General features: G+C 28.4%; 3 protein-coding genes across 5 annotated transcripts in view; 2 read left to right on the forward strand and 1 right to left on the reverse strand.

Moving 5' to 3' along the window:
- Positions 1–1,235, reverse strand: part of LOC112683701 (embryonic polarity protein dorsal-like) — an 8,348-nt gene extending 7,113 nt beyond the window's left edge. Inside the window, exons 1-2 of one of the 2 annotated variants that reach the window (XM_025554847.1) lie at positions 1,031–1,235; positions 574–685 (exon numbers count right to left, since the gene is read on the reverse strand). In XM_025554847.1, the coding sequence (XP_025410632.1) occupies positions 574–631 (58 nt within the window). In that variant the 5' untranslated portion in view covers positions 632–685; positions 1,031–1,235. The remainder of the gene's footprint in view (positions 1–573; positions 686–1,030) is intronic. The other variant, XM_025554848.1, reaches the window with a different exon arrangement.
- A 150-nt stretch (positions 1,236–1,385) lies between these two features.
- LOC112683703 (protein dpy-30 homolog) lies at positions 1,386–5,858 on the forward strand. Of its 2 annotated transcripts, none has more exons than XM_025554851.1 (4): positions 1,386–1,588; positions 1,705–1,787; positions 1,900–2,030; positions 5,697–5,858. In XM_025554851.1, the coding sequence occupies exons 1-4, from the start codon at positions 1,576–1,578 to the stop codon at positions 5,782–5,784; spliced, it is 315 nt and encodes a 104-aa protein (XP_025410636.1). In that variant the 5' UTR covers positions 1,386–1,575; the 3' UTR covers positions 5,785–5,858. The 2 variants fall into 2 exon arrangements, with proteins under 2 accessions (XP_025410636.1, XP_025410635.1); XM_025554850.1 differs by having other exon boundaries at positions 1,399–1,588; positions 1,897–2,030.
- A 35-nt stretch (positions 5,859–5,893) lies between these two features.
- Positions 5,894–25,270, forward strand: LOC112683707 (meckelin). The gene is made up of 16 exons (XM_025554854.1): positions 5,894–6,420; positions 6,479–6,619; positions 9,112–9,410; positions 15,404–15,637; positions 16,652–16,960; positions 17,707–17,831; positions 17,917–18,082; positions 18,164–18,448; positions 20,918–21,151; positions 21,637–21,768; positions 23,106–23,239; positions 24,026–24,206; positions 24,283–24,405; positions 24,485–24,587; positions 24,697–24,839; positions 25,127–25,270. Exons 1-16 carry the CDS (start codon positions 6,252–6,254, stop codon positions 25,205–25,207), a joined length of 2,859 nt encoding a protein of 952 aa, XP_025410639.1. The 5' UTR covers positions 5,894–6,251; the 3' UTR covers positions 25,208–25,270.
- The last annotated feature ends 1 nt before the right edge of the window (position 25,271 follows it).

The raw sequence follows: 25,271 nt of genomic DNA on the forward strand, positions 1-25,271 counted from the left end.
TATATATATATATATATATATATATATATATATATATATATATATCAAAGATGTAGATTAATATAATTATTGTTAGGAACTATAGAAAGTCTTAAAAAAAACTAATTCTAATTTCTATTACTACAAATTTTAAATAAAATACTATGTCATTAGCAAGGGGTTACAAATGTTTAAATGGAGATTGTAGCCGCCATAATAAACTATACCACTATGTACTCAACATAATTTTAAGTTAATAACACATTTTTTCATGCGATCAAATACATGATTTTTTTTAAATTGAAATTTACAAAACCAACATATTTATTATACAACAATTAAATTAATTTGTTATAGAGAAAAACTAAAAATAGTATCATGATTAAATGCTACAAAATGTAATACACTAGGGATTAAATATTGTACAATGATATATAACAATATTATAATACAATGGTCAATTTTATATGTAATGTATATATGTAAAATAATGTAATATTAAAATATGTTACTTATATACCAAATTTTATAATGTATGTTATTTGGCTATTTTAAAAAATATATTTATTGGATAACTGACAATGATATACTTACTGATATCACTAAGTTGAAGATCAGGGATATTAGATTGATTATCATTGATATTATCCATAATCAATTGGTTCACAATTTAAAAACAATTATAATAACAAAGAAGCATACACATCTGAAATTAACTACAGTGAATGACAAAATATATTCAAACAAGTATGTGTAGTAAAAGCAATGAGGGAAAAAATAAAGGAGAAAGAATAGCAATAGACATAAGTATAAAACAAGTCTCTGGACTCCCAATGGTAAATTATTGACTTATAACGAGTAGTGGTTATTACATGCACGGTTTATATTAACAGCATAACAATATTATAACACAAATCATTAGACGGAGCACAAACGGATTGTTCGCAAGAACGTATCGGTGGGCAATAGCGGAAATATGAGTATCATTAGTAAAAAACATGTGTGTTAAGATACGATATTTCAAAAAATGTAAAAAAAAAATGCAAATTACCAAAGTGTTATCGTTGATGCAAAGGGGCATAATTCATCTGAATCAGTGAATGGCGATTCAGGTCTGTTCCCAGGCAATGGTCGTGCAATAACGCGGCGGCAACACCAAGCAACAAACTAAACTGTGTATAAAAATAAATCTTTCGCTCGACAAAACGTCATGTAGAAAAGAGCGGCGGAGAAAAAAAAAGATTACAAAAAAAAAAAAAAAAAAAAAAATAGATAAAGAGACTGCTATAGTATTGGTGACGAGAGTGGAGAGGCCGCAGGGTAATCGGGTAATGAACGAAGGTGGCGCGCGCAGGGTGCCAAAACCTATAGCAGAAATAGTGTGTAGTTTAGACAGTGTCTCCAGCTCCGCAATCGCCTATTCGACAGTAAACTATCGTTATTATCGTGATTTTCTATATCATTTTATCTTTATAGTCTTATACTCCTATTATAATTTTATAGATCTGTTATTACACTATCTGTACGTAAAGATTCTTTAAACGTACATACAATTAAATATTCAATTAAAAACGAATACAGTTCGTCTCAGGCGTCATGTCAACGTCGGGTAAGCTCATATTTCGTGAAAATAATATCTTTTTTGTTGTTAACGATTAGCGTTTTGAGCGCGGCTCACCTATGCCGTCTGTAACAACTTCAATTTTCCGTTTTTTTCACGCACAGAAACGACGAACGGACAAGTGCCCACTACTCCTGTAGCACCGACAGTGGACGCGCCTTCTGAATCAAGTGTATCAGAATCTCAGGTATGGGTCGTTCATCACCGTTGTTGTAGTCGTTGTTATCGTCAACGATGGACCGTCTGAAATTTAACCAATATTAAGGTACCTGACTAATATTGATTTTTCTATAAAGAAGGTTACCACTTCCGAGAATAATGCCAAAAGACTGAAAAAAGATTCCAAGCACAATGCTCCAATGCGTCAATATTTAGACCAAACTGTTGTACCAGCATTGTTGGTAGGCATGAAGGAGTTGGTCAAGGAAAGGTAAATAATGAACATTACTGTTTTCGTTAATTATTTATTTTAGCAGCACTGGACTGGGGTTGACTTACTGTAATAATGGTTTAATTTTACTATGCAGTATCAATATCATCTGTATATATTAGGATGGTCTTAGTCATAGAATGTGAAAAGAATTTGATACGTTCGATTTGCTACCTCAATTGTATTCATAACTATGAAAAAAAAAGGTTGATACATTTTTGTTCTGATTTCTCAACCTCTTCAGATGTCTTAAAAGAGGGTGGAAAATAGCCAAAGAGAGTAATTTTATGGTTCTTTGATTTTAAATCTAAAATTAAAGCATTTAGTATGAAAAAAAATGAGTATTATTCTTATGATAGTATATAAGGTTTTTTGGAAATAGTGTTTTAATATGTTTTCTTGAAAATGCATTATTTCTCGATAAATAAAATAAAACAAAAATATTTTATATACATATATAATATATAGCAAAATATATAGCAATATATAATATATAGCAAATATATAAGCAAAAGTTTTTCATTATTATTTAAATAAAATTGATAAACTGTTACAGATACTGTAATAAAAAACAGTATAATTCTAATTCATAGAGTTGATAAAAATTGACTTAACAAAAGATAATCTCTAATTAGGCAAAAAATTTAATGTAATTTTATTTAAAAATGTATTATTTCACTACGATGAATAAATGCTCCCTTCATTAATTAATAAATTTTTAGTTGAAAGGTTTCCGGTAATATCATCTAAAGGGTGTAATTAACTACTTAGTGTTCTGAAATTGTCTTCTGGAACTAAAGAACAATCTGAAAATGTTGACAAATTATTGATAAAATGGAGTGTTCATAACTCATTTGTTGCAGTTTTTTGTGATACTACTGCATCAAATACTGAAGTTAAAAGGGGCATGTATATTATTAGAATAGTTATTTAGAAAATATATAGTTAATATTTTTTGTTTTCATCATATTTATGGGTTTGTAGTGTTTTCAGAAAAAAAAAATTTGAATCTACTTTGTTCCAAATATTTCACTATTTTAATATTTTCAAGATAATTGGAAAAATATAAACACGGACAATTGCAATTCTAATATAGAAGATCAAAATGTATTTATTATTTTATTATTAGTTAAAGATCAAATTCTTCAGTTTGCACTTGATATCTCCAAAGAAAAGCAGATTAGAGAAGACTACTAGGAACTATTGGAACTATTCTATCATTTTTCTTGGTAGAACTCATATTTGAAGAGTATTATTTCAGATACAAGAAGCTTAACACCATGTTCAATGGATAGTGAAGGCAATAAATTATCTCAAAATTTATATTTTCAAAAATGGTTTCAAATGATGCCTACAAAAAAAAAAAAGCACGTCGACATAAGTGTATTTTTATTATTTTTGTTTATATACAAAAAATTGTTTTTATTCTCATATTGCCAGAAGCTGCATATCAAGGTGTATTATTTATTTTAAGTCTTATTGATTATAAAGATATTGATGATAAATTTTCAAGTTGTGCAATAACAAAATTAATTGGTTATTTGTGGTACTTTAGTTCTGAAACAACAATTGTTATTTAAATTCTTTTTTGATAGAAAATTAAATTTTGTATGATATTTAAATTAATACTTTTATCCCATCTTCAACAGTTCATTAAATATATTTAGATAATAATTAAAAATCTTTTTTCCTAATTACTTAAAATATTGTGTTCTTATTTTTTTTTATCACACCTGCACTTAAAGTTTGTTTACAACCATGGTTGAAGCATTAGAAAGTGACCATTTTCAGTCCAGCAAGCAGTAAAGTGGGAATCTTCATAGTGCTGGGTGATAAAGTTGAAATCCCAAAAAGTGTCAGGCGCATATTACCATCATAATCAAAAATTGAAATGTATACCATGGCTCTTACAAATTATAGTTATAAATAAATAAAGTGGAAATTATTTTTGTAGAATAGTCTGTTGTTGCACAAATCTCTGCATTACCTTTTCCACAAACCCAGGGGTGTGACTTGTGAAGGAAAGGCAATTTCAGTCTTGAGTGAAATGCGGCTCGTGTCTCATATGTTGCCTACGACTGAAATAGCTTACTTCTTGCCCTTGCCACAATTATGCTATAAGCTAAATTTCTAGACTTATATATGAAAACCCATGAAAATACTTTCTTTGGCCATTTTTTTTTTCTTAAGTTATCTGAAGTGGTTGAATTATCATGAATAAATTTTATCTAGATTTTTTACTCATAGTAAAAAAAAAAATAGTGGGGTTGTAGTAAATTACAATTTTAAAAGTTAAAAAATAAAAACAACCTTAGTATTTATATTTCAGTATAGCGTAAATTTATTTTTATTTTCAAATGTTATCAAAATAATTAAATATAATATACTTTCTTTACATATTATATTGAAGATTTAAAATTCTACTTATTTATTCAAAATATTTTAATATTCTAATATAGCATATAAAATAGGAACTTAACTTTAAAGTAGAAAGCAACCGTTGTTGTCATTGTTTAATATAATTCAGTAAAACCTCAAAATTAACAAAAAAATTTAGGAAACTAAACCCTTAATTTTCCAAGAAAAACGAGTATCCATTATAGGGAAATTTAAAAAAAAAAAATTGAAATTAAATATAATTTATAATTAAAAATATTTTTTAATTATATACATATATAAACAATTTTTTATTTTAATATCATTAGATATTTTTTATTTTATTACACAGTTATTACTTTTATAATTTTAAAAAATTATTTTATATTTTTTCGTTTTCACTTTCTTGAGTTTCTGTTGTTAATCCTAATACTCAGTATTTAAAATAACAATTTAAAGTCACATTAGTTCTTCCTACCACAAGTTTGTCATTTTAAAATCTTGTATTTGTGTCTTGTAGAAGAGTCATTTATAAGGTATTACTTACCTATATTGTATTATTTTATTATCAGTTGTTTTTATTTTCCCATGTATTGAAAGTTTTTTGTTTTTGTTAAAACAATAATATTTCCATTATCAGTTAATAGAGATTCTACTTAAGATATGTCATTTGAGTATGTATTTTAAAAACACTGGTTATTTTTTATTCTATGGTAATTTACATTTTATAACAGGTCTGTTATAAGGTTTATTTTATTATGTAATATATTCATCTTATTTTAATTAAATTAAAGTAAATTGTTAATAGGTGATACAAATTGAAAGTTCATTATTAAAACTGACATGAAACTAAAAATATAAGTTTGGAAAATTTATTTGTGTTATACTGATGTAAATATTAAGTTATGAATGAAAAATATTTAATTAGTGTTATGTTAAAAGCTGTTCACTTAATTTATTATTGAATACCAGTTATTCTCTAAAATTGTATTCCTAAAAATCTTCAATACCTGTAATTTATTTAAGTTCATATTTTGTTAATTTAAAATTAATATTAAATTCGGTAAACACAAAAATCAGAAAGAAAAATTTGTGATAATGATTTTCAGATCAATCTAAAAACTAAAAATTAAACTATAAAATTTTAAAATTTTAATTTAATTTTTACCTCTATATAATTTTGTCATTGCCATTGGTAATTTTTTTTTTTTTATTGGATTTATTTTAAGTATAAACTTTACCAAAAATATCTACAGTAAATTAATTAATTAATTGTTTTCATACTTTCAGGCCACCAGATCCACTTGGTTTCTTAGCTGCATTTTTGTTGAAGTATAAAAAGGAACATGTTGACAAAGACTCAATTTCAGAAACATAGAAAGATTGATTATTATTTATAAAAAAAAAAAAAAAAGAAAAAATTAATAATAATAAACAAAAATAATTAAATAATCACATTCTTTTTTGGTCTTAATATAACTTTATAACTTTTTGCACTTATATATGTTAAATTTTTTTTGTGTACATATTGAGTTATTTATTAAAAAAAAAAAATGTTAATTATTCCCCCTATAATGTAGAGTCTGATAATGTATAAAATTATATTCAAAACAAGATTTATAGAACCAAAAATACTGTTATAAAATGATAAGAATATTTTTTAACCTGAATGTAAACATCTCATTTTATTATTACTATTGTGTTGCCATGGGAATTGAGTCATAACAACTTATATATGTTGAGGCAATGTTAAAATCATAGATTTTTGTCTATGATGTATTTATTTGCTTGGTAAATGGTTCAATTATTTATTTGTAGATTAAAAATCTAATATCTTATAAAATTATGGAGTTATTATATTTAGTAATTATTTTAAACGTTGTAAAATTTTGTTTGCCTAATGGAGAAATTGTTACATATATTGCACCGAAAAACTGTTCTGATCATGAATTTTATGTTCCTAGTTTAATGTTGTGTGTTCTATGTGATGATCGAAAAAAATCATCCATTGATCGTGAGTAGAAAATATCACTAATTATTCTTAAAATTAATATGGTTTTTTGTAAATCAAGGTTTGAGTTGCATTTGTGACAAAAATAACAGATTTGTTAACAAAGTATGTGAACCATGTCCATCAAACACAATTGTATCCTTGGATCGTTTACATTGTTTAAAAAGAACTAATGTATCATGTGGATCAAAAGATATTGAGTGTAGGTTGTATTGATTATAAGTATTTTCTATGTCAGCACTTCTTAATCTAGTTAGCTAGAGGCACCCAGATGATTTAACATTATTGTTTAAGTTTTTCATGGTTGTACAAACAATTTTGTGCAGATATAATTAAAACTCATATTTTTTTGCTCATAAACTTGGGGGTCTTGGCTTAAAGATTATTTTACTGGGGTCTGTGTACTACCTTAGATTAAGAATTGTTGATCCATGTAAAATATTTCTGATATTTAAACGATTTAAGCATTTACTTCTTATTATTTAAATTTTAAGTATCAGCATTCAGTAGTATTATTTCATATCATTTTTTTATAATATTACATAAAATATATTATTATTTAAAATATTCTATCAATGAATGTGTTCATAAACCCAAAATGTATTATGGCATAGTAAAAATTTTTATACATTTTATATAATCTATAACAACATTGCTTGAAATCAAATATTACATGTATATTTTAGCTGAATATTCTTCAATTGTTTATGTAATTTAATGGTCTAACAGTATTGTGGTATTTAATTTTTCATGAATAATTTGATTGGAATTAAGTTGTATACCTAAATTTAAAAACTAATTCAATATACTATTATCAATGAATTTTATACTATAAGTTAATGATATCAATAAAATTGAATTTAAATTATTAATTTATGTTTTATGTTCCATACAAATAAGTACTAGTTTTGTAATTTTTTTTTTATTACTTCAATTCGTAATCAAATTATTAACAGTATTGTTTTTGCTATTACATATTGTAACATGATTGTTGTTATAGATGATATTAACTGTATTCAATTTTAATTTGTGATGTTTTTAAGTTTTTATTGTAGACTTGTTTCGTATTTCATATTTTTTAAAATATATAGTTAATATATTTTAGTAGTGAATATTTATTTTATATTGATGTTTATAAAAAATGAAATTAGTAGGTCTATTAATTATATATTTGGAAAAATTAGGAAAGTAAATTATTTTTGCAATTTTATTTATTTTCTTGATCAATGTGCTCTGTAATCTATACAGTTATACAAACTACAAACGACCCGTTGAATGAGAGTTAATTAAAATTTAGAAATCATTTAAGTTATCCATAATCTTTGGTACTTATTGTAACTATTATTATTGGTTTTTGTCTACAACTCTTCAATGATTTTATTATCAGTCATGTAAAACAATTTGAATTTTTAGTTGTTTAGTGATCAAAGAATTTATTGTGTTTACCTGGACCATATATCTGTTCAATAATAAGTAATCTATAATTACAAACATTTGTAGTGTAAATTATTTAAACCATTTTATACTGTAACAAACAGGTGATATAAATTCTGGATGACAGACGTCACGAAATATTATGCATATCGATTTGGAATTTTTTGTAAAAGATAAACATATTCACATATTAGGAAATTTTTAATAATATTCATCAATATTCCAGAGTGGTGGTGCCGACTAACGAATTTCAAAGAGTTATAAATAACGAACACTGAGATTTGGAGAAGAACAGTTTATTTCATTAAAACTAGTAGGATATCCTATTTTTGAAAATTGTTTTTCCAAGATGATGACCGTAAGCATCAATACATTTTTGCAGATGAGAACAGAAGTTTTCGAATGATTTTGGAATGTTTCGATTGGTATGAACACGATTTTTTCCGTGACTTTATCTTTAAGGTTTTCTATGTGAGTTTAGGTGCACATTATCCATGTTATACAATTATACAATAAACAATAACAATAACAATAATTATACAAATTCAATTATACATGTTCAAATCAGGGGATCGTGTTTGTCAGCCTATGGCACCCTCCAGAGAAACCAGTTGCTCAGGGAACATTTATTGCAAAACAGCAAGTGAAATTCGAGCTGTATACGCTATATCCTTGTCACGTTGAAACTATACATACCTAAGTAACCTGAGTCATATTTTTTAGACATTGTCCACGTCCACTTAGGGTACTTCCAGTTGCCGAATCCAAAATCCAAAATTGAATTTTATTAGCTGGAGCAATAGATTTGAGATGTGGAATACCGAAGTCTAGATTTTATGTAGAAATTACAGAAGGATTATTTTCGTAATACACGTACACAATAAAACCACGATGTACACCTGTCCAAATCATGATTGTGACTAAAAACATAGGTATAACCCTGGAATTAAAAATACACCATTAAGGCTTGCATTTATTATTACTTAGACTAATGACTCTATTGAACTCGTCAGTCGGTTTCGCGCACCCTATATACGAGTACACATACAACATTTTTTAGTAAATATAACAACCCAATTATAAAAAAAAACTTTACAAGAGTCTTGAAATAATATGAACTATAGGAAGGACTATTTTCTCCGAGTAGGATTTTTACTTCTCTCGTAAATTAGGATTGACATTTAACCATACTTCTACGTTGCTTATACAAACCCACCTGTGCGAAATATGATTACGTTTATGTAATATATATATATTTAGTGGAAACTGAAGTTAACGGATCGGCATTGGCATCGAAATCGTGCATTCGTTGCGCGCCTGGGACACAGCCGTCGGTCGACCGAGCGAAGTGTTTGCCCTGTCCGGTGACGAACTGTACATGCCCACTGACAACGCACGAGCTGCTTTTGGATGGAACGTTGTGCGTTTTCCGAGCAAATCTAACATCTTGGCCTGACGAAAAGGACACATATATTGTTGAATACGATGCGGTCAGCGTGACCGTGGAGTCCGACTATATGAAAAAGCACCTGAGAGCTTTTCTGCACGAATGCGTCAAAGTAATGAAAAAAAACTAAACTACTCGTATTTTTTACGATAATGCTTATTTGTATATTGTAATTATTGTCATAATGTGTATTTTGGGATGGCTAAAACTATGGGTGACATAGGTAAATGCCTCAGAAAAATAATTTATCGTTTATAGTAGGGGTCACCAACAGACTCCTTTTAATTTTTTGTCACAAAACAAAATATTTTTTTATTTTTTTTTAAATGCTTATACTTATCTTTGTTTGACCCACGAATATAAAAATTTGATCAATATCAATTTATAAAGGCAATATATAGTAATGGTAAATAGTAATAAATAACTATGAAAAATGGAATTATAGGTACATTGAGAACGAGTAGCTATATAGTTATATTGTACGTAATCTAATGGATATTGCGTATTAACAATTTTGATATTAACGGTCTTTATCACGTTCGTATAAATCGATAAAAAATATATTAAAATACGTATTATATAAAATTGTAAGATTAAAGTTTATTATTACTTATTAATATTTCAAATAGAAGAAATAATTAGAAATGTAACATGCATGTGCAGTGCTGGATTAAGCATTTGTGGGTTCCTAGGCAATTAAAATTTTGGGCCCTACAAAATTATTTTTTACACACATCTTTAACATTACTATCCAATAATTAAAACAAACAGCTTTAATAATAACAAACTATTATTAATAAATAAAATCATGTTTATTACATTTTTTATTTGAAAGAATAATTAATTAATTATTTTATTACTTCTTTTTTTTTTTTCAAAATAATTTTATTATTATTACTGCCTATAACACCTACAACTTAATATATATTATATTTCATAGTGATTTTTGTCTCGTAAATTCGTTAATAAATAGGTATTATTAAATAAAAATATAGTTTTCCGTTTTCACAGGGCCCCTTAAATGAGTGAGGCCCTAAGGTGGGTGCCTTCTCCACCTAATGGGTAATCTGGCACTGTGCATGTGTATAAAATATATTTTTAATTAGTGATAACCTAGAAAAACTGAGAAGTCAATCAAAAATCTATAAATGTTGGCCATACCTTGTTTATAGGCTGTGACGGCGTTAGTTTGCGAGGCCTTGGGCAAAATAAATGTTGGGTCTTATAATTTCTATTAATAAAATATTTTAAATTCAGTTATATCTCAACACAGTAAAAACTATTTTAGAACTTCGGGGCCCTGAGCAATGAGCGTACACCGTTTAGGCAAATCGACTCAAAATATAGTCTTTTTGGGCGAATAAATATATACCGTTTAGACGAATAGATATATACTGTTTGGGCGAGGATTATTTAACTAAATATACCGTTTGTATGGTATAAAAATGCTTACACTCAACAATTAATTAAACAAAATTATTTAAAATATAAATAATTAATAGTAAGTTATATTTAAAAAAAAATATTGATACGAATATTGATAATATTATTATATATAATATTATTAAACAAACCTGTGGTTTATTCAGGGATTCTCTATCCCTAAAAATTTTATTCTGTGCCCTTGTTCGCTCTAACTTAGAATATTGCCCACTAATTTGGACTAATAATACTTCAAAGCAAACAGAAGCTATCGAATCAGTTCAAAATAATTTCCTACTATTTATCTCTTTCAATTTTAATATTTATAGGCATCCTCATGGTTCTTACGACTCAGTATTAAAATTTATCAACCTTTCACCGCTTAAAAATATACGACAATTATTACTATCTAAATTCTTGCATAATTTACTATTAGGCAATATTGATTGTGAAGAGCTCCTTTCCTCTATTCGTATTAAAATACACTCCCTTAGCACAAGGAACAATGATTTATTCTATCCTATCCCTTATAAAACGAAATATATAAAGAACAGTCCTGCTAACGTCTTAATGGCTGCGGGTAATTCCATTACCTTTGATTTTGTCTAACACGTCTCATTTTTACATTTTCCCTTGTTATTACTTACCTCATATGTTTTTTTATCTACTTATGTATCATTGTAACTGTATTCATTTTAGTTTAAATTTTTAACTCTTAAGCCATTTCGCTGTATATAATATTTCACATACCATTGTACTATTACTATTACCGTTCTTGCACTTACATTATTGTATAGGACTCACGTCCGTTTATATAAATAAATAAATAAATAAATAAATAAATAAATATATTATATAACTATAAAAGTAGTTAGTAATCTATAATCAAAAAATTATAAATACAATTACATATAATATAATTAGTAACTATATAATAAAGTAATCTATTGGCTTTATATGAAAATGCTCATAATATATATTCAACAATTAATTGAAAAAATCATATAAAACAGAGGTTCCCAAACTTTTCCTACTCGTGGCGCCCTTTTAGAACTGAAGTTTGCTCATGGCGCCCTTAAAAAAATTTACGACCTTTTTTTAAATAAAATTAATAAAATAACAAACATGTATAATTTTCAATAGATAATATGGAAATATTTATTTTATATAATTATACACTGAAATATTTAATTTTAATTTTATTAGGTAAAGTAAATTAGACATAGTTTATTTGTAGAAAACAACTGAATTAGTAAGATGGATGAGCCTGGACATCACTGCATAATTTTTCAAATCTTGGGATCAAACTTGATACTGCTACTCTCATTTCCTTCTCCACATTGATTTTTGACCAATATTTGCTTTTTATCACAGCGACCGCCGAAAACCCAGCTTCACATAAATATAAAGTAGAAAACGGAATTAAAACACGTAGAGTTTTTTCACATACAAGGGGATATTCATTTTTTATTGAAATCCAAAATTTTGTCAATTCCATATTTAAAAATTTTGATTTCAAACTACTGTCGCAAGAAAACTCAATTAGACTTTCTTCTTCAGTAGAAATAAATTCTGATGGAACAATGGAGTTAAATGGATCTTGAATCCATGCAAATTTATCAGTGTCTTCATTTTTAAAATATTTCTCAAACCATATTACTAGTTGTGATAAGTGATCATCAAAAATTGATTTTATATCTTGAGAAATCTCAACTCTATTAGAGGTCAGAAACTGCTGCAATATGGAAAAAGAATCTTTGCTCGTGTCTTCATTTATTTGTCTTCTCTATAATTTGAGTTTTTTTATAAACGCTGTCATTTTATCCATCGACTTCAAAATGTTCATATTATTTCCCTGCAATGAGGTGTTCAATGCATTCAGTTTTTCAAAAATGTCACACAAGTATGCTAATTTTATTAAAAAATTTTCGTCAGAAAATTCATTGGCATATTTGTGCCCTTCTTCTTTAAAGAATATATAAATTTCTTGCCGTAGTTCAAACGTACGTGATAAAACATTACCACGAGATAGCCATCGTGCACTGCTATAGTACAACAAACTTGAGTGTTCAGCTCCCATATCGTCACATAATTTTTTGAAAAATTTTGCTTTCAGTGGACGAGTTTTTATAAAATTGACTACATTCACTACATGTAGTGAATTCTAATACTTGGTTCAGCGCGGGACTTAGATATTTTGCCGCAAGTGCTACTCTATGGATAATGCAATGGGTCCACAGTGCATCAGGGTCTTTGCTTCTAATAAGTGACTGTAATCCTCCATAGTTGCCAGACATGGAACGAGCGCCGTCAGTACAAACACCAACGCATTTAGTCCAATCCAACATATTTTCTGACATAAAATTATTAAGAATATCAAATAAGTCCTGAGCTTTGGCGCTTGCTGTAATATTTTTACAAAAGAGTAGGTCTTCTACCATGACATCATCATCTATAAACCTAACATAGCATATCAAATGAGCATCCTTATTAGTATCCGTAGCCTCGTCCAGCTGCAACCCAAATTCCCTCTTTTTGATTTTTTCTATTAATTGATCATTGAGGTCCTCCGCCATATGGTGAATTCTGCGGATAACCGTATTATTGGACAAAGACACTTTTGAGAGTAATTTCCCAGCAGATTCACCAACCATAATATTTACCATATCTATAGCAGCCAGTAAGATAAGTTGTTCTGCAATGGTATGGGGCTTTTTACATTTCGCAATTCTATAGGACACCTTATAAGATGCAATCAAAGCATTGGTTGGTATTGATGCATTCTTGAAAAACGTACTTTTTTCCTGTTTTAGTTCTTTTAACTTTCTAATAAAATAATCTCGAGGTTTGTCAATCATATAATTGTGGTTTGCTTCTAAATGGCGCTTCAATTTATTCGGCAACATGCATTCTGATGCCAAAACTTTCATACATACTACACATAGTGGTCTCTCTTCACCGTTAATTTCTGTTGACGTACAACCAAAATCCAAATAACTATCATCATACTGACGACATTTTCGCTTTTTTACTGTTTCACCGCGACTGGTTGATGCTAAAATTTCTTCGCCTTCACATGTACTCGTACGTTTACGATTGTTTAATAAAAATCGATCCATAATAAATAAACACAGAACAAAGTTACAACTTAAAGAAAATCACAGAACTTACTATATATATATATATATTTTCTTAAGAAACTTAACAAAATATTAAAACACACCGAGACTGATACGTATACGTGTATAGGTAATAAATAGGTACTAACGCAAAAACGAATTTCACCAGACACGAACAGTCGTTTATCTATATCAAATATAATAATTGGTTAGTATAGTAATAATAACTTATTTTAGGAATCAAGATAATGGTAATAAAAATGACGGTGTTCGTCATCGTAAAATATCGTTGTTTATTTTTAGACCAGATAACATAGTCGAGGCACAGCCACGGCTCCCCTGACAACACACTGCGGCGCACAGTTTGGGAACCTCTGGCCTAATATTTTAAACCTAAACATTTTATGTATTTTAATTGGTTGATATCCCCTCTTTTATATTTATTCTATGTTTTTTGTATAAAATCTTTATTTTTAATTAACAATAATATCATCCGTATCTGTCATCAGATTTTTTCCTCGCACAGGTAAAAATAATTTCACTCACCCAAACGGTACACATGATAGTCATCCAAACGACCACCGCCTTGAGCAATTGCCCATATTGTCCCCCTCTCACTCCGTCTCTGTTTATAGGACGTACCTCAATACAGTAAAACTTGTCTAACAAGGAAACTGAATAATATGAAAATCTGTCTTTTGTAAAAAAATTATCCGGTCCCAGCGACTCTAATACATTTTTAAATACATCATGCCCTGAGTAAGATGAAACTTGTCTAACATGGAAATGGAAATAATATTTTTGTCATGTAGGTACCTGTTTATTATAGAAATACCAATTTGAAAATTATCAGTTTATAAATATAATTTATATTGATTAGGATTATTTCGTTGCACTATATCTATTTTTTCATTAGTGTTATAACTTGTAGTAGTGGTTTGTACTTATAAATACAAAAATACTACAAAAAGTTTTTGTATTTACATAGGTATTTTTTTATTATTTATAATTTTTATTTAATTTTATATTTTAAATATTTTTTATTTTTTATTACATACCTCAGTATGTCAAAAAACAATAAATGCTTAACCTTAAATTAAAAATTAAAACTAATTGAATCTAGTTAAAAAGATAAATTATCAGTAAAACATATTTGTAATTTTTAAATATATAGTTTTTAACTACATTTGTATAATAAAAAGTTAGTAAAATTTAAAAAATAATAAAGAAGTATATATAAATTAAAAAAATTTATTGTAACTTTTTTTTTCAACCTGTATTAAATGGAAACATGTCTAAAATAAAAAAAATATTTGGTCCCGGACGTTTCCATATTATACAGGTTTTACTGTAAAATTTGTCTCGTTATACTTTCTTAAAAATAGTATATATTAGTCGTGTTGACAATTTATATGGGGTATTTTTTTTCACGCGATCGTCAAATTACTCTACTGAGCATCGTCCTCGTATCGTTTTTTTTGTAAAATATTATGTAGTTTAATCGTGATCATACGTGTGTGGACTGTGCAAATCTTACGATGGTTTACTATTTCGCGGCTTACAGATGAAACACAGAACTGCCTGCGAGGCCCTCGGTAACCTTTGTGCGATCCAAATGTATAAGGACGAGCGGAAAGTTGGTCCATGCAAGGTGTTCAAAGATTATAGGCGCATACCTACGTCGTCTGATGCCGATCGGTGGCCTATTCCTTGGCTTTACTACGGCGAAGGAGACGCATCTATTGTTTTGAATAGGAAAAAAATTACGGCCAAATACAGCATAAAGCCCGGCAAGCATGTACGTACTATATTTCTATATATTACATTCATAGTAGTATTCATTGGTTTGTCTATTTTACGATTCTTTGAAATTAATATAATATGCATAAATACCGGCATATAATTAATGATTCAAGATTTATAGATCACGAGCAGAACCTATGCACTGCGTAGTCTGTTAAAAATCTTACTTCTTGTATGTCTCAAACTGTGTGATAAATTCGCAATATATATAATATATATATATTCGTATATTTTTATATAAAAAACACAAAATATCAATAAAAACTTTTAATGTCATAGACGCACGTGCCATGGAAACAAATAATAAAAAGTTCAGAAATTATAATTTCTTTCGCATTAATTATTATTATTATTATTGAAACTAATAGCAATCATCTATAAACAAAAATTTCCATCGTAAATTTGAAAATGTCTGTTTGAGTACCATCCGGGGTCGGGCCTATCACATTTTAATTTAACCTACCTTCTGCCTATAAGTCTAATATATCTTTATACCAAATTTCGTTGCAATCGGTCTAGTCGTTTAGGAATGAATAAAGAATAAACAAACAGAAATCCATTTTTTTATATAATATATAAATTATATTTTATAGATTGAATGGATCGGAAGTGTTTTATTTATTTTTTCAGTTACTTGCGTATTCTTTAACTTTGGCATTTTTTTTTTCAGTCGAATAATTGATTTATTTTCCAAGCTTAATAATTACTTTCGGTGTGTAAATATAGAGTCACTCTGTATAGATAAACCCATATTAAAATAAGAACAGAAAATAGAATAAGTAATAGCTGTACTTAAATAGTTATTAGTTAAGAAGGTAATCTCTAACAGTTCATAAATTACAATCTAAAAGTTATCTTGAAATGGTTTGTGTTATACGAGTGCGTGTAGTTAAGTTAAAATAATTGTAAAATTGTTTATTGAAACAAAATAATAACTTTATATTCATCAAAAACTTGTTATTGATATTCCAGAGTGTAGGTACTATTAAATTTGTTGTTTAATTTGTAGAATAGCAATTTGCAGCTGGTAGCTGCTAGATACCATCTAAATGGATCGTTTATTAATATCTCTGAATTGAGGCCCGTCGAATTTCATCTATGCCCTGGATTGTGGAGTGGCATTGAATCGGCTTTTCGTTTCGGAGCTAGATATATTCATACGTGTAGTATATCAGCAAAGCAGATGGTCAGTCAAGGTACACCGGAACCCATATTTTACGACCTTTACTTGCAGTACAACGATGGCAAAAGTAATATGTTATATGCGATTCCGCTGTTGGTGAGGAACATCAAAGTAGGAACGATATATCCAAATAAAGTGAGTATAACTGTTATACCTGCAATGGTTAAAAACCAGAGAAATACACTTGTTCAACTGGCTAGGATTGTTTAGAAATTGTTTACATTTTAACTTGTACGGTATATAACTGGCAACGGTTTGATACTTATTTTGTATACATGTCCTTAAACGTAAAAAATAAATGCATTTTTATTTCTTTGAAAGTTTCCATATGAAGGTTAAAAATTGAAAAAAACGAGTTAATGCGCGAGAAAATTAGATTTATGTATAGTTTTCTTAATTAACATTAAAATAAACGCATTATTTATTCTTTATCGTTAATGACATGCCAATTATGGATACCACCTAGACTAAAAATCTTGGTACAAACCAAAGTTACGTAATTGGATGGGCACTTAATTGACATAATGATAAAAATTTGTTCCAAGTACCTTTTCAATTTTATGGAAAAAATACGATTTTGAATGCTGTAATTTCTATTTAAATTTTAAAGTTTTTCATGAAAGAATTGAAATTGACCGGCACTGAAAAAAATGCATAATTAGATCATTTGCGTTAGTAAAATATACTATTTTTCGATTCATAATTTTACGGTTGTATGGTTTACTACTGTTTAATGATGGTACTAATAATATGTACCTACCTCACTCTATTACAAACTCTAGTCACAAAAAGATACTGCAATGTTCGCACACTTAGTATATTTATACATATATTTATACCAATATACAAAAGTTATACCGTGTGCAATAATTTAATTTAAGGGTAGAGATACGTCACAATGGTTATTAACAAGACGCATGTTTCTGTTGGATAAGTTTAGTGGAGTTTCGACCAAAATCCCAAGTTCACCAACGGTAATACAATACCTTAAATCTATTAAACTTGTGTAAGTGTCAGCGTAAAATGATTAGATATTGTTTACCACGTGGGTAGTGAATTATTGCGTATAGTGATTTTATTTTTCGTCGCAGGGTCCAAGCACAACGTGAAATCGAAAACGAAGGCAACATCTATCCTCCCTTCATAGTTTTGGAATACGATCAAATAACTAATGAAAATATATCGTTGGGCGATGTGTTCCTTGTGACGTTCACAGTAGAGTTTTACATGGAAAACGACATCCTTCATTATGTCGACGTAAGATCGTATACCGTATATATATACAGTTCTTCGTCGTCCTAAGTGTTTGGATATAATTTACATTTTTCGCCTTTTTAGATGGGTCTGGGCATTCTTAGTGGCTGCGTATTTATTTGGAGCTGTATACATACATGGAGTGAATCGAAACGATGCGGTAGAATAACCATCGATTTTTGGACAGTCGGACAATTTGCCATTACCTGTTGTTCACATTTCGCCAACATGATATTTGCAGTATGCCTCCTGTTGGCCGTCCATACGTTGGTTTTTTATAAAGCTCAGAGTGTTGTATACATACTTCTGCCGTCTCAAGACCTGGAAGCTGTTGTTAATCGATACGTAGTCGTGGCATTCTTATTAAAGGTATATTATTTTAATAAATAGTTGAAGTTTTGTTTTTTAATTCGAGATTAAACGCGTAGTGGTAAGGCTATTGCTTAAAGTGAAAAAAAATAGTAGAGAAGTATGTGAACTTTATTAGATTTTTCCAATCATGTAGATATTTGCTGAATATGGTGACCTACGGTCGGTACTTGGGTCATGTTCAAAAGAACACCGCACGCATTCGAGCCACAGTGTGAACGGTTATTTTAGTTTTGTATAGCGAAAAAAATGTATAATATTATATATTACTAGCTGACCCGACAAACGTTGTTTTGTCATATAAATTATTTTTAGAGAATATTTTGTTAGAAAAAAATAACTAATTTAATATAAGTGTGTAAGGATGTGATATATAAGTGAAAGAGGTATGGAGTGCTGTGAACGGTAACGAAGTATAAAAAGGAAAAAAAACATCAAACATTTATTTTCTAATAATTATTAAAATTGATCCTTTAAAGTTATATAAATCGCTAATTATGACAATATTAGAAAAAATAATAACAATCCCTTAATGCAACAGAATGTACAATATTTTTTGCTATCCCATCTTTCGCCAACACAAACAAACTGGATGGATCAAGAGCACTCGACTTAATTGTCCGTGTGAAACATATGATGTGCTTAAATCTAAGCCACAGACAGATATCGTTTGGCTTTAAGACTTATTGATAGTCATTGCAAATGCCAATCTAATTGGAAATTGAAGGCGTTTAAATTGTATTAGCACATCTGTGGGTATAATAGGGATCGCGGTAATAATATATTTTCACCTCGGAATTTGCCATTTAAAATGATGGCTTCGATAAAATTTTTCATTAATTTTATAATGACTAATCGCGTGCCGTTGCACAACCATGATGGGTTCAAATTATGAAGCAAAATAACCGGAGATCCAACCTTCAGTTGTAAATTATGCGGTGGCTTGCCTGGTAAATTGGATTACAGTTTCAGTAGCATCGCAAACTGTATCATTAGATTTGTATGACACCAAGTCTCCTGGTAACAAATGTTGTATCTTGTGATTCAATTCGTTGACGTTCACATTTTTTGTTACTAAAATTGCTCTTTCTGCCAGCCACTCATGACTTGTGTATTGTCTGTGTTTAAATTACCAATAACGATAAATAAAATAAAATCAATAATGTTTAAATAGTTATAACTTGAAAAGTAAATTTTATTTTTAATTTAAGTCCTGACACATACTATACACAAAGAGTTGCTACATATTATATTGTACACCCATTCTAACATAAATATTATTAAAAATATAACTGATATTTACAGCACGCATTCTATTAATTCTATGTCAAACGTCAAAAGGTTACAATAAAAAAAAGTTTATATTGTCCAAAGCGCAATAGTTAGATTATAATCTTATATGGTGGTTAAGTAATCTTAAATTTTCTAATTTTTCACGTAATTTTCTTAATTTTTTCTTTTATATTTCCTGATAATATCAAACACAATAAAAAAAAGAATTCTGTCCAGCCGTCCACGCGTGATGGCGTAATCAAGGGAAATAGGGATTTATTCATATATATATAGATTTACAATCTGTTAGGATTATACAATAGACACATATGATTGTGAAATATAACTGTGAATAATGAGAGAGAAGATACCTAGTGATAGAACCCAGTGTGATGTGTTATTTTAGCTTTATAATTTATTGCAATATTATATAATTTATTGCCCATGGGTAAGATTTGTAGGTCGTGCGTTGAATGTGATTAGTGGTTTATTATAGTTTTTAAGTTTAGGGTATAATGCTTGTCGTGTTTGACGGATGATTTGCTTTAATTACCGTTTCGATTCTAAAGTCGTGAATAAGTCGTGGAGTTTGATACGTGACTACCAAGGTGCGGAAGTTATCGTGTGGAGAGTGATATACTGAAATATTTGTAGGGTACAGATTTTGAGCGACTTAACACAGCGCTGACTTTGAATTGCATATTCTCATTTGTGTCTTAAAAGACACACATTATATATATACCGTGTATTCACCAATTTAGGGAACACTGAATTTCTCATGAAAAAATTCAGTCTATCCGAATTTGGTATCAAAAAAAAAAGTTGCATTGTGCATGCGCGTATCGAGAGGGTTAGATTTATCTGAAAATGTGTATTTATATACCACTAGCTTGTAAAAAAAAAAAATTCGATTTATTCCAACATAATCCAGCCGAGAAATTCAGTGTTCCCTAAATTGGTGAATACACGTTATATATATGTGAGTGTGTTATACATATTAATTTTTGTGTAGTTGAGAGATATTAAGAAAAAATGAAGTTAATGAAATTTGTATGCCAATTGAAAATTTGTTCTTATTATACACTATTATGCATTATCATTTTTTTTTTTTTAGATAAAGAGTAGTATTACTCAATTCAAATAACATATAAACATTGGTGTAAATAATATTGTACAACAATTACGTAATGGTTTCAGATTGTTGAACTAGTACGACTAATATGGAAACAAACAAGTATTGACATATTTCTTGTAGATTGGGAAAAACCAAGAATTTTACCTAATCAAAAACAAATCGGTACAATGACTACACAAAAGCAAACCGTAAGCATATGGCGAAGCTATTTCGTGGCGAACGAGTGGGCTGAAATACAGACGAAAAGGAAGATTAGTTTACCCATGCAGCTCGTGTTCACCGTACTACTCTTAAAAGTATTTATATACGTATCTCATTTTATATTATGGACAGTGATTAGATAGCTATTATATTATATACATTGTCGTTTTTGAATTTTTTCAGGGGGGGGGGGGTTAAATATTTTGAAAAATGTTAATAAATATATAATAATATATTTCATATCTATGAATTATTAAACAATATTTATATTGTTCAAATTCAAAACAGAACATTCATATCTATTGTAATAATTTATGTAGAAAATCATACATGAATTTTGAATCCAATTTCTTAATTATTTTTTTTTCTGGTATCTTGGTATTATTATAAATACTAAATAATTATAAATTATAATACATTTTGATGTGGTCGTAAATATAAAATTAATCATGATAAGATCCGTGAATTAGTACAATATATTACATTATTATATATTAGTACAGTACATTATGGTGTGAAAAATAAATTATTGTAAAAAATGTGTTCGTTTCTAAATCCAATAATATATATTCGTTTTTAGATTTATGGTTTAGAAAACTGGGCTGCGGCTGAGCCTGAAGTGCATTTGAATCGAATATCGTACAGGCCGATTAGTCAACTGTTGGGATTGGGCATGATCGTCGTTGTGTTCAGTACCGTGTACATAGTTCAGGTAGGAAAAACCTCGCGGGAAAACCTTTTATTTCTCTCGGGCCATTTACATTGTTCGTAATTAATTTGATGTCAAAAGAGTAAACAACTAATACACACGAAACTGGAAAGTGGGAAATGCTGCGTAAATCGCCGCCGTATAGTGTGCATGAATCCAACTCAGAAAATAAATGAAAAAAAATCTATTATTATTAGAGAAAGTTCAAAAGCAGCGCAGGAAAGTTTGAACGGTGTATTTCCATTTGTAAAGCATAATTCGCTGAGCAAATAATTCTACTGTATGTTCAGCATACATACCATGTACATTTTCTGGGGTGATAGTTATTCGGGTGTTCGGAATTATTTCACCTCGGTGTTAAATGATTTTAATTTATAATAAGGACTTATTATTTATGGTTTACGTAGCTCATACTTAAATAACTTAAATACTTATAATCATAAAAAAAAGAATAATTAATAAAATACAATAACCTTTTTTAACTTAATTTTATTATCATATTCCATTACATTTTTTGTTAAAAGTAATTAAAATAGCTTCATTACTTAAAGATTTAATCTTATCTTTTTTAATATATAATATTAAAAGTTCATTTGATTGTTTTTGATGTATAGATGTTCTTAGCCATGTTTTTATTTTCTTCATAGCAGAAAAACTTCTTTCGCAGAACTAATAGGTAATGTTAAAGGAAGTTGTATAATTTTATAAAAATTAGGAAATACTTGAGGTGAAATATTCTTTTTAATATCTTCAATATCGCCTCTTTCATAAACAAACTAGATACACTTATATAGTTGTGGATATAAGAATATATAATAATGATAACAATTCTGCAAACTGTACAAAAGTACGGTATTATTTGTTGAATATTTTTAGGGGGGGCTTTAACTTAAAATTATTTATCTGGGGAGGGGGCTAAGCCCCCGTAAGCCCCCCTAATCTCCGCCTATGCTGATATCAACTATTACTAGTGGCAAAATGAATTGGTATTGATTATACGATGGAATATAGTTAATGTAATATTATTATTTTGAAAAGTATAAAATCACTGAATACTAATATTATCATTCTACAGAGATAGTATGATTTCCATAAGTTATTGATTTTTTTTTTGCTTTATTAAAATAGATATCATATACATCATATATCAGATATCTATTAAATATCTGAAATATTTGTGTTTTCATAAAATATTTCTAGTTTCATTATAACGGTGATACTACTATATGAAGTAAACTGTGACTTCAGTTATTACTGTTCAATCAATATAATATATATAATATATTACAATATAGGAATGGTATTAATTGTTTTTTTAACAAAATGTTTACAAATAATAGTGGTTAGTAACAGTGGCAATATACGAGACGTACATTAAAAATTGTATACAGCAGTTTGTCGACATCTGTTCGTTGGCTAACATCAGCGTGTTCATTTTGTCCGCGGAATTCTTCGGTTATTACATCCATGGCAGGTAAACTGATTTTACTATTATTTAAAAAAACGTAAGTCCAACGATATCAACAATAGATTTAATACTTTTGATATCGATACTGGGGTATAATAATAATATCATGAATATCCTTTGTAAAATACAGCTTTTAAATTTTTTTTGAACCATATTTTATGACACAAAAATAAAATTGACAACTGTCGATAAGAGTGGTATATTCAGATCGAATATTTACGGTCATCCATAATTTTTTTGTTATAGGCATTTTGTAAAAATAATTACTGATAAGAGTAAATTGAGTATTTAATCATTTACAAAATAATATTAAGTAGGTATAATAAATTCAATAGTAGTTGGGATAATTTTTAAATTTAGCTATCCGTTTTTATAGACTTTTATTATTAAGAACTAATAATTTTTAATACTCAATATTATGATGTTTAATGTAATTTAGTTTTTATTAATTGTTATTTGATAAACAAAAAACTTTAATTATTCAAAAGCTTCTATTTCGTGTGAATATTTTAAAATTTCATTTTAAATTCAAATGTCTAAACATTAATCAGTGATACAAAACAATAACAATAAGTATAAAATGCAAGAACATTTTTATTGTTTTGTATATGAAACGTATTGATAATTTTGATGATTTTTTACGGTCATGTCGATATCGATTGTTCATGCTTTGTTATTGGAAAATTAAAAGCGATATAAATAGTAAACAAAATTTAATATGTATATTGTTGGTCAATACAATAACAATCGTGCAATGATTGGTTGCCGATTGATGTGAAATTGCGTTTTCAGATCAGCGCATGGGTTTTCGGATACCGATATGGAGAGCTTAATCGGTCAGCTCAGGAAGGAGGAGGATAACATGGTCAGGCACAGGGGCTTAATGCCGGGCACAGAAAATCAGACATTTGAAATGACGGTTCCTTCGTCATTGAGGACGTACTATCGACGAGTAATGGCGCCTCTGAACAGTGTACTTAAATCCTATATATTTGAGTATATTGTGTCCGATTCGATCTAATGTGTCGTCGATCGTTTCCATTTTTTAGATACAATCAAAACAGATATCGAGCTCATCATTTAGGATCAAGAAAGTCGATAAAACTGATATGGCTAGAATAGGCCAGGCGTATAATAATATGAACAAATTCCTAACGGCTTTTTTGGACCACGTACGTAAACCAGCTGATTTTTGTCGTGAGAAAATTAAATGTACATTTACGTATAATATACGTGTCGTGTGGTTTTTAGGCTTTGAAAGACTTAGATTATGAAATACGCGAGAAGACTTTTGTCGAAAAGTTACTTGGAATCGAATATTCAGATCCTTTGGACAAAGGAGTGTTTTTCATTGGTGAGTACCGAATATAATAATATTTATAAATAATAATAATTATTATTTTTAGTGAATGTATTTCTTAAGTTCTTATCGTTATTTTTTCTTTCTTAACTATAATAAATAGACGACGGTCATTCGTTCGATCAAGTGATTTTTTATGGAAACGAGTGTACTCTGATAATATTTGACTTAATGATGCTATCATTTTTTTTCGTACTTACCGAGAACATTGTGCTTGCTGGAATTTTTACAGGACTTATAATGAAGGTATTTAATCACATTATAAAATAAGTTATAACTCAATTATATTTTCATAAATAAAAAAGCACTATATTATAATATAGATTCAATGGTTACACACGTTTTGCAATTATTTCATTATTTATAAAAGTAATATTTTTGGGGACTGTTATATGATTATGAAACTTAATGATGATGATAATTACATTAATAACAATTACATAATAACATTTTACTATATTATATAAATTGAGACTGAATAATTTTATATTTATCTTAAAACAATAATACATTGAATTGTGTTTGTATTATAGGCGATGAGTATCATTAGAACCACATTTGGTAAAAGGAATTTGGCCAAGAAAACCTTAATCGACGAGAGGTTTTTAATATAAATTATAAAAACCATGTAATTTCAAAAAATAACTCCAATTCAATCTAGATATGTATTTTTTTTTC

This window comes from Sipha flava, unplaced genomic scaffold (assembly GCF_003268045.1).
Source record: "Sipha flava isolate LNK unplaced genomic scaffold, YSA_version1 232_pilon_pilon, whole genome shotgun sequence".
NCBI classification, from domain to species: domain Eukaryota; kingdom Metazoa; phylum Arthropoda; class Insecta; order Hemiptera; family Aphididae; genus Sipha; species Sipha flava.